General features: G+C 39.1%; 1 protein-coding gene across 1 annotated transcript in view; it reads left to right on the top strand.

Moving 5' to 3' along the window:
• LOC124788589 (farnesol dehydrogenase-like) overlaps window positions 1-14,730 on the top strand; it is a 196,157-nt gene extending 181,427 nt beyond the window's left edge. The window contains exon 7 of the mRNA XM_047255893.1: window positions 14,584-14,730. Within this exon, the coding sequence (XP_047111849.1) occupies window positions 14,584-14,730 (147 nt within the window). The remainder of the gene's footprint in view (window positions 1-14,583) is intronic.
• The last annotated feature ends 889 nt before the right edge of the window (window positions 14,731-15,619 follow it).

Below are 15,619 nucleotides of genomic sequence, written 5' to 3'. Positions count from 1 at the left end.
ATTTAATTAACTTTATTGTTTCGAATAACTTATCACCACCCATTTTTTCAAAATCTAATGAATACTTTTCTATAATAAAAGATATAAACATGGAAGTCTCTCAAAGAGATTTTATAGTTGCTCAACTTCGTGGTTATTGCAGAAGGAATAATTTACAAGGATAGAGTGCATTTAAAAAGGATGGCCTTATCAACTTCATTACTTCAAATAATTTGCCTCTTCCACAAGAGATCTCGAAAAATTGAAAGTAAGTGAACTAAGCTAGAGCTAAAAACCTAGGCTTTAAATGACACAATACATTAAAGAAATCAGAGTTCATTAATGCCATTGTATTACAAGAGTTTAAATTTCATCCAGATGCATTTCAAAAAACTAGATTAATATCAAAGAGTGTACCAAATATAAATTACTTTTACAGATTTGATGACGATGTTATTGAAAAGACTTGTCCACCAAGAGAGATAAAACTGTATGGTTAGATGAAATTTACCCATTTAGAAGAAAAATATTTGGTCAAGGAAAGGTAGCTGAAACATCTGATTAAAGAAATTAGATATAGATTTAATGAAAAATTTGAAGTATTGTCTGTTAACTATAAAATTGTCTTAAATAATACTAACATTGCTAAACTCGATACTGTTAGTGACAAAACAGATTACATAACGAAAGCACTCAAATCCATGGTAAATGTAGCTAAAAAGAGGACTAATTTCATGAAAGGAGATAAGCTGCATATAACAGTCAAGAACCCAAAAATGTTTTATCCGATTTCTACAGGTTATAATGCAGCAAATACTACTCCAGAATCTGTTGAAGTTTTGTGCAATAAAATGAGGGACATCTTAACATCTGATGAAACTGTTGATACAGCAGAAACATCATTTAATATTCTGATGTTAGCAATTCCTACAGGTGGTAAAGGAACAAAATAATAAATCTGGCTGAACACATAAAAACTAAGAGATGCATTACAAGAATTAATAATGATGATAATCTGTGCTGCCCTAGAGCAGTAATTGTGGCTTTGACATACCAAACAAATAATATTTTGGGAAGACAGCTAACTACAAACGAGATTAAGAAAATCAGAGAATGAGATAAATACAAGTTACAGAAAAAGTTAACCGATACATTATGTAATCAGTTGGGTGAATATAATGAAGAAGGCTTTACTTTAGATGACATTAAAAATGTTGGATATTCAAATAAATGTTGTATGTGCTGAAAATTTTAACGTGGTTATCTATAGTGGTCCTGAGAAAGAAATCAAGATATATCTGTACAAAGATCACAACCATTTCGATGTAATTAACAGTATGACTGCTTTCTAGGGATCTTCATATTTCTCTGATAAATGCAAGAAAGCTTATCACAACAAGGATGCTCACAAATGTAAAATAGACAGAAAAGTGTGCATATTATGCAAAAGTCCAGAACACGAAAGTGAAGAAAATAAGATTTATTGTGAAAAATGCAATTGATACTGTTAAAATGAAGAATAATTGAACAATCACCAATAAGTCTGTGATACAGCTTACAAATGTAAAGGATCTAAAAAGATTTGTTTAAGATCTAAAGAACATAAATGCAGCTTTGAACTTTGAAGGAATTGTAAACAAGTAGTGGAAATTGGAAATCATAAATGTTATATGCAACCTGTATTGCAAAAATGTGGTATCTGTGAAAGAAAAATAGTGCAAGGCTGCCCAAATTGTAATAAAGAAGGTTGCTATGTTAATGGAGAATTGAAAGATTTTTATACTTACCAGTGCTTCGAATGTAATAAAGTAGTTGGTGGTAAAGAGTTTAATTGTTGTACAAAGGGCTTTCCAAAGAAAGTGAATTGTACTTATACTGAAAGATACATGTGGTTTGATTATGAAGCAACTCAAGAAACTGGAACACATATTCCAAATCTCGTAATTGTTCACAATTTTAAAGGTGATACTGTTTATAAATTTAAGATAAATGATGAATTCTGTAAGTGGATGACATCTGAAAACAACAGTTATCACAAATTCATAGCGCACTATGCAAAAGGTTATGATTCACAATTCATTTTGAAGTACTGCGTTGAAAATACAATTAGGCCATATACCATCTACACAGGAACTAAACTGATGTTGTTGGAAATCAAGCAGTTGGGTATAAAAATTATAGATAGCAGTAATTTCGTACAAGGTCCACTTAGAAGTCTTCCAAAAACTTTTGATTTGAAAGAATTGAAGAAAGGGTACTTCCCACATTTATTCAATAAGACAGAAAATTAAAATTATGTAGGACCAATTCTTGATAATATTACTGTATTGACACTATGGACCCAAAAGATAGGGAAACATTTCTCAAATGGCACAGCTCTAGAGTTAAAGAAAATTATATGTTCAATATGAAAAAAGAAATTAACGAGTGCTGTAATTCTGAAGTAGATATATTAAGAGGAGATTGTTCGGAATTAAGAAAACAGTTTCTGTAAATTTCTAACATTTATCCATTCTGTTATTTAACTATCGCTGGCGTTTGTATGGCAATTTATACATCGAAATATATAACGGAAAATACAATTGCTGTATTTGATGAAGAACAGAAGCAGAATTACAGTAAACAATCTATAGCTTGGTTGATTAGTTTAAACAACAAGTGCAAATGTAGATATATTTGATAAAGAAACTAATACTGCTTATCAATACCATGGTTGTTATTGACATGGATGTAAAAAATGTTTCAAAAGTGAAACGATTAACAATAGAAATAAGGAAACAATGGATGATATTTACCAAAAGACTTTAACAAGAAGTACAGAAATACGAAGTGCTGGATACAATTTAGTGTACATGTGGGAATTTGATTGGCTGAGCTCAGCAGAGTATAAAAGACAGTTACCAGAAGTAATTTAACCATTAAATACAAGAGATGCATTCTATAGTGGACAAACAAATGCAATAAAATGAAGAGATAAAGCAGATGGTATTAGCTAAAAAATAAACATATTGATGTATGTAGTCATTATCCTACTGTGTAGTATTACGATTATTATCCTGAATAACATCCAAGAGAAATATATAGATTAAGATACTAGTCTAAAAATGGGTATGGTTTAATAAAATGTTAACTATTGGCTCCTAGAGGATTGTATAATCCTGTTTTACCTGTACACATGCAAATCGATAAAAATGAAAAACTATTGCTTCCTTTTATGTGTCAAATGTGCAGAAGAACAAATAAGTAAATACAATCACAGTGATGAAGAAAGAAGTTTTATTGGAACTTGGGTAACAGATGAAGTAAAGAAAGCTGCATAAAAAGATGTAAAGTTTTAGAAGTCTATGAAGTATGGGATTTTAAAAATAAAAGCAATTTAAAATTGTTGGAAAGACTTTATGAAAATAAATTAGGAACTACAGCACTTTAATGAGATACTGTTAGATGACAGATTAGATTATTTATATGTAAATTTTATTACATAGCAGATGGTTCAGATGAGGTACAATTTCGTGAACTATTACATGGAAAACAATGCAGCTACAAATATCCTTATAGCTGCATTCACTACATCAAATACAAGACTCAGATAATATGATATGTTGGATCAACTAGGAGAATCTGTTGTATATTTTGGTACTGATTCTGTAGTATTTATTGATAATGGTAAAAATAGTGTGGAAACATTGTATGTTAGGTGAATGGACTAATGAATAAGGATATAACTAGATTACAGACTGGGCTTCACAGGTCCTAGAAATTACTATAACGAGAAAGATGACGGAAAAACAGGATTGAAGTTGAAAAGATTCACATTAAATTACAAGAATATTCAAAAGTTGAATGGTGAATCAATGATAAGGTTAATGGAAAGTGAAGTTAAAGAAAAGATAGTTAGAATACAACCAGATAACAAGAGATGTTGATACTAAAAATCTAATAAGGAAATAGGTTAAGAAAGAATTCTCATTTCAGTATGATAAAATAATTGTTCTAGATAACCATGATACTGTGCCTTATGGTTATTGACAATTATTTATTATATAAGAAATTTTAATAATATCAAAATTTTAATCTTGTAAATTTTTTTAATCTATATCATCTACTGTAAATAAAATACTCATACCACATTCCTTATACAAATAGAATTATTTAGTCAGTTGCATTTTGCTGTATTCTATGTTGTCTAACTTTTTGGCTATAGAATGATAAACTTTTAAAAATAACAAATATGCTTTAGTGTAATTTTGTAATTTTGTAGGGAGAATTCACTATTGGCTTTACAGTTTTAGAAAAGAGAGAATCAGAGCTTTCTATTTCCTCCCATATTTCTATATCAATTTCCTCATAGCTATCAAAGTACTTTTTGTATTCTCCTCCATAAATTCCTTTTAATACACTAACATGCTTAGTATAATCCTGACTTCTCAAGTGTTCTATAACTAATGATTGTTTAAAATATTCTTCCAAATATTTCACTCAACTTGTTTCTCTCTTGGATTATTATTTCTTTCGACAAAGATGTCAAACAAATTCATCCCACACATTAGTCATATTTACAAAATTAAAAATTTAAAAGGTTATTAAAATTTTGTTCTATATAAATGGACACTCTACTGAAGAAACTCAATAATGCAAGCAATTCTAATCTGTTTATAAAGATTAGTGAGCTTGAGGTAATTGAGTGTTGTTACATTACTGATTGTGAACGTTTAAAAACTAGGTATGGGGAGAAAATTTCTCTCGAGCTCGATAATAAAGTTAAAATTATTTTGCCAGAAAGGCTCAATAAAATATTAGGTGACTGGGACTTCCAATTTTTTAAAGATGGTGAAATTAAACTGAAATATAAAGAAATGAAAAGAACTGAAAGTAAAGAACTTCAAGATCTGGAATTTCGGGTGTAGCTGCAGAATTTTAGTTGAAAATTTTTTAAAAATTTCATTTTTTATGGGTGTATTGGCTTGCATCTGTTTACAAAAAATGTTAGTAAGTAAGTGGCTCGTGTGCTCAGCCTAGCTGTGTATAAGGAAATAAAAACATTATTAAATTACTTCAACTACGCTCAGCATACCCACTTACTACTTATATCCATCTGTGCGCCTCTGTTTTGCTAACATGCCACTCCAAGTCACGTACTCCCAAGACCTAGGAAGGCCAGTGGGCCTCTTCTGCTTGTAAATTGCGCCACGCAAACCACTGTGTTTACTCTTTTCAGTGGGTCTATATCCCTGTGGCCTCCATTCTACTTCGCAACCGCTGGTAGCTTAACTTACTGTCCACAGGCCTGCGCCTGGCTGTAACTTGCGCGCTCAGAAATATTGCAGCAAAACTGACTTTTCCTATCCCAAATGGTAGTGCTGCTACTACGCAGATGAGCGAAATTAAGGGTGAGACGGAAGCCTGCAGATAGTCGTTTTTCCCTCGCTCTGTTTCCAAACTAAATGGGAGAGGAGCGAGGGAAACGGCACACGCGCTACAGAGGCTTTCAGAGTATGTATGTAGACGCAAGTGAAAACAGACATAAGATTCCTGATCAGTCCAGTAGAATATATGTCCCGTCCATTAACTTCCATAGTACTTCCTCCTCTGCAGCTGTAGCACTTTGACAAAGAGTATGTGAGTGATTATGAGTCTCACGACCACTGTTTCAATTCACGGATGTCTGTCGCTGTCTGTTGCCCCATTGCACCTCTTCGCTGCGAGTATGCGACGTTGCGGCGCCGAACTTCCGACCGTCTACAGGCTGACAAGACAGGCTCCATCATCCTAGGTGAGTTCGACTTGATGCCCAGCGAGGCTATACTGATGTTGATGCCTGCTACGATGCAGCTGTGCATTGAATTTTACGTAATAGATATCCCAAACCTCCTACAGGTTTAGCTAGATGTCAGTTGTTTATTAAATTAACCTGAACTGATTAGGGCCATCAGGCCTTCTCTTACAATGGACCAGGGTTTCGCACATACAGTACCTTTTCTACCTCACAGTTAAGTATGAAAAAAAAATTTTAATATGACAAATGGTACTGAAATGATTTGAGTGTCTATAGAGACAACGTGAGTAAATAATACTAACTATGAAGTATTGAAAGTAATACTGGCAGTAGTTCTGCTACCGCTGCTGCTGTCACTAATTTTCGTAATAACAATAATAATAATAATAATAATAATAATGACAATAAATTGGCAGATATAAAAGAATTTATGGGTGCACAGGATAAATGTTTTCTGATAGTACGAGTTCTATGGAAAGGAAATTTAAAGCAGACTGCACCGGCTTCCAATAATGGGAAATGAGGAAGACGTGGTTAGAAAAAAGGATGTATAATGGTAACAAGTGCGTAGAGGGATAATGGTAATTCTTATTGCTGCTTCAGCAGATATGCCATTAAGCATATTTTGAAGATGAAGATGTTAATCTGTTGTCTAAGATAATGTGGTAGATTACTTCAGAGTCGGGTTTCTGCTACTGAGAAGGACTTCGAGAATGTGGCCGACCAATGGAGTGGAACAGAAAGGATTTTGCTCTGTTGGGATCGCTTGCTTGTGCCATGTCATTCAGACAAGTGCGTCATTGTGGAGGAGGACGGTGGAGAAGACAATGGAAATCTCAGTGCTTGTCTTCACACAGCCAGGAGACCTGTGATGATGAAATATGATCAAAGAGTCGAGCATCACAGATATAACGAACACAGTATTCATAACAAGTTCTAGGCACCGTGAGGTGTTCTTAGAAATATCTTGCAGGATAACATCACTGTAATCAGAAAGTGGAAGTATAACAGTTTGTACAAGTTTCTTGTTCAGGTAAATAGGGAAGAGCTTTCTATATTTTTGTAGGGCATGGAGAGACGCACATTGCAGTTGCATGCTCTATGCACTTTAGATTTTCATCTCTTGCTAGCTTTAGCTGGCCAAACTTTGCTATGGCTCAGTCTGCTTTCTCGAAAAAGAAAGCAAAGAGGAAGCAAACATTTCTAATATGTGGGACTTGGCTATACATCCTAATCTCCTTCTCTCCCCTGTTTCTGTTTCTCTCCCCCTCCACCTTTCTTTGTCCATCTTCTCCTCTTTCCCAATCTCTCTGTCAATCATTTCCTCTATTCTTCTTTGTCCATCTTCTTCTCCTCCCCCTCTCCATCTCCACCTATCCTGCTCCCTCTTTCTCTCTCAGTACAGCACCCCATCCACCCTATGTCTCTCCATTTTCTCCATCCCCCATCTCTCTCCCCCTTTAGCCTTGTTTGTTGTTACTGTAAATTCAGTTTCTGTAGTAATATTGCAATCGTGAAATAATAATCCCTACATACAACTTTCCTGTTTGTTAATAGAGTTTCACTATTGTTTATTTTGTATATTTTAAAAACTGTATAGTCTGTGTGTTTCCAAATGACTTGTAAAAAGTAAAAGTAAAGTAAATCGGAAATGTACATTTTCAGATTATATACATATATATGGTTGGTTGGTTGGTTTAAAGAGAGGGCAAAGGGACCAAACTGCTAGGTCACCAGGTCCTTGTTCTGATTTAAAAACTTCCACAAGGATTTTAGTAAAACAAATGAGACATACAACACAAAGCTGGAAGAAAGGAAAACCACTATAATGACAGAAGGGCAACAAACGCTAAAATTGGATATAATTGGACAAGAAAACCACAGAGACACTAGAAACAGGTAGAAAAAAGTAAAACAAGAGAGCAAATGACCATGGCTGTCACATCACGAGAATAAAAGGGATAAGCCAGCCATTCTGCGACGAATGAAAACCTCCAGCCTAAAAGCACTAAGGTGCAGAACTTAGAGAGACAAAGGACATGCCGTAAAACTTAGATGGAATGATGAAACTCACCCTCACGTATAAAACGTTTGGTAACTGAAGATTCCCTTGCAGGGCAGCCAAAGATGGACAGCTCAATAATATATGGCTCACTGTCAACTGGGCGCCGCACCGACACTCAGGTGGGTCTTCACGGCGACAGAGAAGCACAGAGTCTCTGTGAGCGGGCTACATGGAGAACTTCCACATATTTGTAGTCTCCTTAGTGGCACGCATTTTGTTGTGCATACTGAGGATGTGCCATTCCACCTCCCGAAGGCCGAAAACCTTGCAGCGTAATATTGAACGCAGGTCAGTTTCAGAGATGCCCATCTCCAGAAGCTGTTTCCACGTAGCTTGCTTGGCTAGACTGTCAGCACCTTCGTAACCTGGCATGCCGACGTGACCTGGGGTCCAGACATGCACCACTAAACGATGGGAGGGTTACAGGGCACAGATGGGACTCCTGGATGGTCGCTACCAAAGGTACCACTGGTCGATAGCTTGTAGGCTGCTCAAGGAGTAATTACAGAGAAAAAACAACTCGCCTAGGTGTAAGTGTATGTGCGCAAGAGCACAGTGAATACACTGCAGCCATTGGGCAAGGAATGCTGTTCAATATGGCATCTGTGGACGTAGGCAAAGCCAACATAACCATCATTCATCGAGCCGTTGGTGTAAATTTCAGAGCACCGGAACACGACAAGAATCGAGAGGAAGCGATAGCGGAGAGCTGCAGTTTTAATGAGTCCTTAGGGCCATGTAAAGGTTGAGACAAAGCTTTGGCCTAGGTTCACACCATGGATGAGTACTTGAATGGACCTCGAATGGAGGTGGTAAGGTGAAGGACTGCAGTTCAGACAGATGCGAACCACAATCGTAAGCCCTGACCTGGGCTGTCGACGAGGGAGATGAACTGCAGTGATTGGGAAAATGAGACGGTAATATGGATGCTCAGGAGAACTACAAATGTGTGCAATGTAACTGGCGAGCAACTGGGCACGCCCAAACTTAAATGGAGGGACACCAGCCTCCACAGCATGCTAGTCACCAGACTCTTCCTATAAGCTCCTGTCGCTATTCGAATGCCACGGTGATGCACTGGGTAGAGTAAACACAATGCTGAGGGCACCGCAGAACCAAAAAATAACACTCCCGTAGCCAAGGTGGGATTGGCAAGGGCTCTGTAGAGTTTCAGCCGTGTAGAGCGATCTACACCCCAGTTTGTGATGCTCAGGCAGCAGAGGGTACTGAGTTGCTGCCAGCACTTCTGCTTAAATTGACGAAGGTGAGGAAGTCAATGGGGCGTTATAAGGTTCACTTTGGGGTTCAGTGAACGGGAGGACTTTCCTTTCCATCTGTTTCCAATGCAGAGGCTAGAGCGTAGTGCTCAGCGAAGTGCTCGGCAATTGCGTTGGAGTCGGTAGATAACACGCTATTGATGTTAATGCCAGGGACACCTGATGGGGTCTGGTACCCAAAAACACGTCTGATCTTCAGCCAGACTTGGGAAGGTGACGTATGGCACCCAATGGTCTACACTTACCTCTTCCAACACTCCTGTTTGCAACTTTTTATAAGCTGGCGAATGTGGACTCGGAGACGTTTAAAATCTGTTAGGTCCTGCTTATGTCGCTGTATAGCCCACTTACGCTCTTTAACGGTCTCAGTGATTTCCGGCGACGACAAAGGTACTATCTTTCGCCGGGGGCACCCACAGGATCATGGGATCGCGTTTGCCACCACAGAAACGACCGTTGTAGAGACCCACTCAACCACGAAATCTATGGTACCATGTGGGGAGATTCAGCAGGGACGAAAGCTTCCCAGTCAGCTTTGTTTAAAGCCCATCTGTGTAGACGTCTGGAGGAATGACGCTGGGCCGGCTGGAGTGGCCTTGCGGTTCTAGGCGCTACAGTCTGGAACCGAACGACCGCTCCGCTCGCAGGTTCGAATCCTGCCTCGGGAATGGATGTGTGTGATGTCCTTAGGTTAGTTAGGTTTAATTAGTTCTAAGTTCTAGGCGACTGATGACCACAGAAGTTAAGTCGCATAGTGCTCAGAGCCATTTGAACCATTTTAATGACGCTGGGGGAGTGACAGCAAAATGGGAAAGTGATCACTACCACACAAGTCATCATGGACTCTCCATTGTACAGATGGGAGAAGTCCTGGGCTGCAAATTTATAAATCAATGGCCGAGTGAGTACCATGAGCCCCACTGAAATGTGTGGTGGCCCTAGTATTTAAGAGACAGAAGTCGAGTTGAGACAGTAAAGTTTCGACAGCTGTAGTGCGACCAGTAAGCATGGTGCCACCCTACAAGGGGTTATGGACGTTAAAATCTCCCAAAAGTAGGAAAGGTTTAGGGAGTTGATGAATCAGTGCAGCCAATACGTTTATGGGTACTGCACATTCCGGAGGAAGATATATGTTGCACACAGCTGTTTCATCGTTCTTATCCTGATAGCCATAGGTTCAAGAGGAGTTTGTAGGGGCACAGGTTCACTGCATACTAAGTATGCAGACATAGACACAGACTCCACCTCACTACAGCTCTTGTAATATCTTTTATAGCTGTGTAGGGTAGAGGTCCCCATTGCTGGGAACCAGGTTTCCTGGAGGGCAATGAAGAAAGCAGGTGTAAAACTTAACAGTTGCTGTAGCTCAGCCAGGTGGTCGAAAAACCTTTAGCAATTCCACATGAGGATGACGTTATCCTGAGGCTGGGAAGGCATGAAGTGTTCAAGGAGGCAGTTTTCGCCTCAGAGTCTCCTGATGCTACCAACTGAGTACCTGTTCAATCAACATCCATTGCGTCTGAGGGTCCAGTAAGATGTAGGTCCTCAAGGGACCCCAGAATCTCCACCTCATCTTCAGACACAGAGCTTGTAGGTAGTGGAGGTCACTGCAATGACTGGATTCTTGAGGATTTCCTTCTTCTTCAGTTTCTCTCGCTGCGCCTTTGCTTTTTCTATCTGGGAGGGTCTCACTGAGTCAGTCTCAGGAACTAAGGAGGACTGTGAAGCCTTACGACCAGCTTCTCTGGTGGAGAAGCAGGGACTGGTGTCCCCAATGGTTGGTGGGGCAGTGCCCCCGAGATTAGCCTGACGTTCCTCCCATGGTGTGGCCAGGGAGGGGAATGTTTTAGTGTCATACTTCCGTGCATTGAACTGAGACCTGGAACACTTAGAGACCGCTGGTGTTTGACCACCAGCAAGTGATGATGTGGTACGCCCTGATGCCACCCACTCTGACCAGGGGCCCTCCCCACGAGCGCCATCCAGCCACAGCAAAGGCCACCTGGCAGGTTGGCCATTGCCAGGAGTCCCAATGCCCCAGGGTGACAGGCATCTACTCCTTGGCATACATGTGGAGTTAATGGCGCAGACACCAGCAGAGCGATCCCTGTTAGTCAAGGGACTACAACCAACAGCCCCACCACAATGGACTGACTACTATTCTGAATATGAGGTGCAAAGAAGTCGATTATGGTCATCGGCGCAGAAAAGACACTGCACAGTGGATGGAGGAAAAGGCACCCAGAAAAGTGTCCACGCCCAAGAGATGGAGAACGAGCGGAAGTGGAAAGCCACGATTATAGGGAATGCCAAAAGTCTCATTGCAGAATAGTCACGATGCACCATCTAAGGCGCCCTTCCCCAAATGCCTCACCCTTCTGGAAAATTTGGGAAAGTGGAGTTCAGACCCTACAGGAGACCAGCACCTAAAGGTCGAAACGTCTGAGACTCCTTTTAGCGGCATCTTGCGACAGGCAGAAATACCTCAGGCCAATTCTAACCCCCAGACCAGCAGGGGGATACATTTACATGCTATAAGAGGTTTTGTGTACGTAATTGGTTAAGAACTTTCGAGGATTAAAGGTTTAAAAAAAAAAGGAACATTTATATGTTCATTTATATACATTGCTCTTAGACTCTTTCCTGAGGACTTAGGATTAAAGACGTTGATGATTCTCGATATTTCAGACTAATGATCCTAGAATCACCTACCCACATCGTTTAGGTTTTGGATAGGTTCAGCTTATACCCCCTATTCTATGCCCTTTTTGTTAGTACACACAGGTCAGTATCGACATTGTAGATAGCTGTCTTCAGGTTTATTGGTTTTGCACTTAAATACAGCTTGAAGTCATCAGCATGTATCTGATATTTGCAGCACGACAAAACTGATGACACATCACTGACGTATAATAAAAAGAGTATAGGCTAATACAGAAGTGTGGAGGACGGACGCCTGATACTACCTGCCTCCATTGTGACTTTGTGATGCTGGATATGACGCACTGCCTGGGAGGCGTCAGGTATGAGCGAAGCCATTGTACTGCACTTAGCGGGAAAATTTGGCTAGTAAGTTTGACAAGTAAAATGTCTAAGTTGACAGTGTCGAAGGCTTTGCTGAAGTCTGAAAAGTACGTAATAGTCACATCTTGTTCCTCCATGGCACTTTCAGTTCATACGTTGCCTTTGTAAAGGCAGATGTTCTGCGATGTTTACAGCTTTTTTCTAGTTAGGTGGTTTGTTAGCTAATCGTAGATTATTATTCCAAGGCCTTGGACAGTGTAGGAAGAATGTAAATAGGTCGGTAACCAGATGGTGCTGTGGCAATATTTGTTTGGGGTAGTGGCTTAACTATTCCTTGTTTCCAGGCCGCAGGGGAAACGCTTGTGATTAAGGACTGGTTGGATATATCTGTTACAACGGGCAGTAGTGTGGGTCAGTAATAAGCTTCATCATTTGAAATGTGATGTCATCGAGTCCAGTTGATGATGACCTCATATGTATGACTACTTTTTTTTACAGTGTTGCCAGTAACATGCTATGGATAGAATTTATCGTGGGTATAGTCATAATCAGTTAGTCTCTGTTCCGTTTGTGGTTGAAGTGTCGTTGTAGGTAATGTGAAGTAGCGTTTCTGTCCTTCGGCTGATAGATTTGGATCGGTAGCAGCTTTTACTTGGCCTATACCAAGACTACACTAGATTTTGAAGCGGACACCTGGTTCATTTCTGTTGTCGGTTATCAATGTATGGGCGTTCATCCTATTATACAGTATACGAATAAGTAAAATTGTGGTGTTGGCCGTTCTCCCCGGTATTGCATTCTTAACGGCCAGCAGTGTGATAAGAATAGCTGGACAACGTTAATCGTTAATCTGTTAGTAAAAAAATTGAGTTTTCCAAACGTTAAAGCTTTGCTTTACAGGAGATTCATCGATAGTTAGAGGTAATCGGTAACTCGTAACAGTAATTTTTATGTTATTGGTGCAGTGAAAAGAGCTAGTGAATCAAACGCATTACTATCGCTTAAATAAGGAAACTTTTGGCTGGAAAAGTTCAGGTGGGACATCGAGGACATAAAGGAATTATTTTCGTAACAAAACAGTTTACCACACGTTGGCCCACACTAGCTTGAGACACACCGCTGCCAATTGCTGCAATGCCAGAAGATTCTCCAGTGCTTCTCTGTCGTATTCTTTTAACCGTTTTATTGCTATTGGTTCCACTGTCGACATATGAATGGCCACGTTTCATTTTTCTTTTTGGGTTTCCTAGACCGGACTCTGCCATCACTGTTTTTTTAAACTATACGTACCGCGATTCATTTGCTCTCCTTATGAGTTGTGTCAAAATGTTAAGTGTCGAAGTGTTAGTTCTCATTTTTGATTCCTTAGGCAATCACAAAGTACAATCGAGAGTATTTGTTATTCCGATCTGGATGTAAATTATAGTATTCGCTTACATGCAGCCCCATTTCTTATCGCTTGTAGAGCTAGAATCCGATTCCATGATTTATTTTCCCTAGTCAATCCGCTAGTAAAAAATAGTGCATAATGCGAGCTCAGTAAACGAACAACAATGAACAGCCAACACATATTTATTCCCGCTATTTATTAATTACATCAGTCGTGGACTCTCCGGCGAAGCCAGGTACCTACATGACCCGAACATGCCAGAATGTGATTTCCGCGGGTGGTATGGCATCATTTTGTCATCAATAGTAGATACATAATTAACGTTTAAAACATTGAAAGAAGTATAACCTAAGTTAAAAAGTCCTTTATTGTTTGTTTGAAAATTAGCTTAACAGTTAATCCGTTACTCGAAAATTTAACTTCATTACTTAACTATTAACTATTAACCCTTGTATGTCTTAATTTTTTTTTAAATTATGTAATTTTTTGTTTGATTTCAAATTGCTTTGCAGTACTCTTTCACTAATTCTGTGACATTCCTCCTATCAAGTCTGAACGAGATAACTTTTTAAGTTTTTTGTATAATTCAATACGTTTACCTATACACCGTGAATGCATAAGCAGGGGTTCAGAAGCCCTCACGCATTTATAAATGTTCCTTAGCATATATCGTCTTCAACATTTGTTTGGGAGCAGTTATTAATTCAACAATAACTGTAGTGGTATTTCCAGCAACAGGAGTGCCAACAGCAGCAACACCTGTAGTAGTAATAGTATAACTAAAAAATAATACACACTACTTTCACATATTAGCGATGTCGGTGTATTATTGATCTTTTTGCTATCAAATGTTTTGTTATTGCATAGTATTGTTATGCTGCGCTGCTCTTGTCAGCCTCATTGTTACTGTAGTTTGTTTGTTGCTGCAAGGCCCATAGTGTTACGAGTATGACTCGTTTAGTGCTGCACAAGCTGCTGTTCGAGAGACACGCCTTTTACTATGGCTTCGACACGCAAAGCAAGAGATTCAGTACGTGCAAATGCAGCTAATTTTGAAAGTGTTGTGGCTCAGTGGTTTGAAGAAGATGATTCTTGCGAGGAAGGAAATATTTTTGAAGATGCAAGTAGTGAAGAATCAGCCAATGAACCTGCAGATGTAAGTATTGAGGCAGATGACAATCCGTCCAATAATATTACTTCATCAGAGTCTGAAAATTAAGAACCACCACAAAAAGCTATAGATGACCATATACGCATTAGTCGAAATGGAACGATTTGGAAATTAGGTCCTCCTGCAGCGTTTCGTACACCTGTCCATAATATCGTAAAGAAGGCACCTGGTCCAGCCCGTGGTTTGAAAACCTGTAAACCTAAGGATGCCTGGACTATTTCATCTCAAAGGAAATACTATAGGAAATCATCAACTGCACAAATATTGAAGGCAGAAGAGTGGCTGCTTTACGTGGTAAAACGTGGAAAAACGTTTCGATTACTGAAATGGAGGGTTTTCTTGGTCTTTTACTGCTTTCTGGTGATGAGAAGAGTTGGGATGTCTCTATTAGAGAATTATTCTTGGATGAAAAGGCAAATCCTACATATAAAGCTACCATGTCAGTACATAGATTCGAGGATATAAGGAGAATGATTAGATTTGATGACAGGCGTACCCGTGAAGCTCGATCTGCAGATGACAAACTTGCAGCTGTTCGCTATGTATGGGAACTATTTCCTGACAAGTGTAGAAATAGAATGATTCCCAATGATTCGCTCACAGTTGACGAACAGCTAGTCCCATTCCGTGGAAGATGCAGCTTCACCCAGTATATGCCCTCTAAACCAGCCAAGTACGGCATAAAAATATTTTGGTTATGTGATGCTACATTTGCATATGCTTTAGACGGAATTGTTTACACGGGAAGGAAGCCCCATGAACCTAGTCAGAAAAATCTTGGATTGAATGTGGTGAAAGATCTTGCTAAAAGCATTGAAGGATCATCAAAAGATATTACCGTTGACAACCTCTTTACTAGTGTGCAGATGGCAGAAGAGACGCTGCAGAAGCACATTACAGTGGTGGAAACAATCAAACAAAATAAGCGAGAAATTCC

Source organism: Schistocerca piceifrons, chromosome 1 (assembly GCF_021461385.2).
Source record: "Schistocerca piceifrons isolate TAMUIC-IGC-003096 chromosome 1, iqSchPice1.1, whole genome shotgun sequence".
Taxonomy (NCBI): domain Eukaryota; kingdom Metazoa; phylum Arthropoda; class Insecta; order Orthoptera; family Acrididae; genus Schistocerca; species Schistocerca piceifrons.
This window is presented reverse-complemented; position numbering and strand designations above follow the sequence as displayed.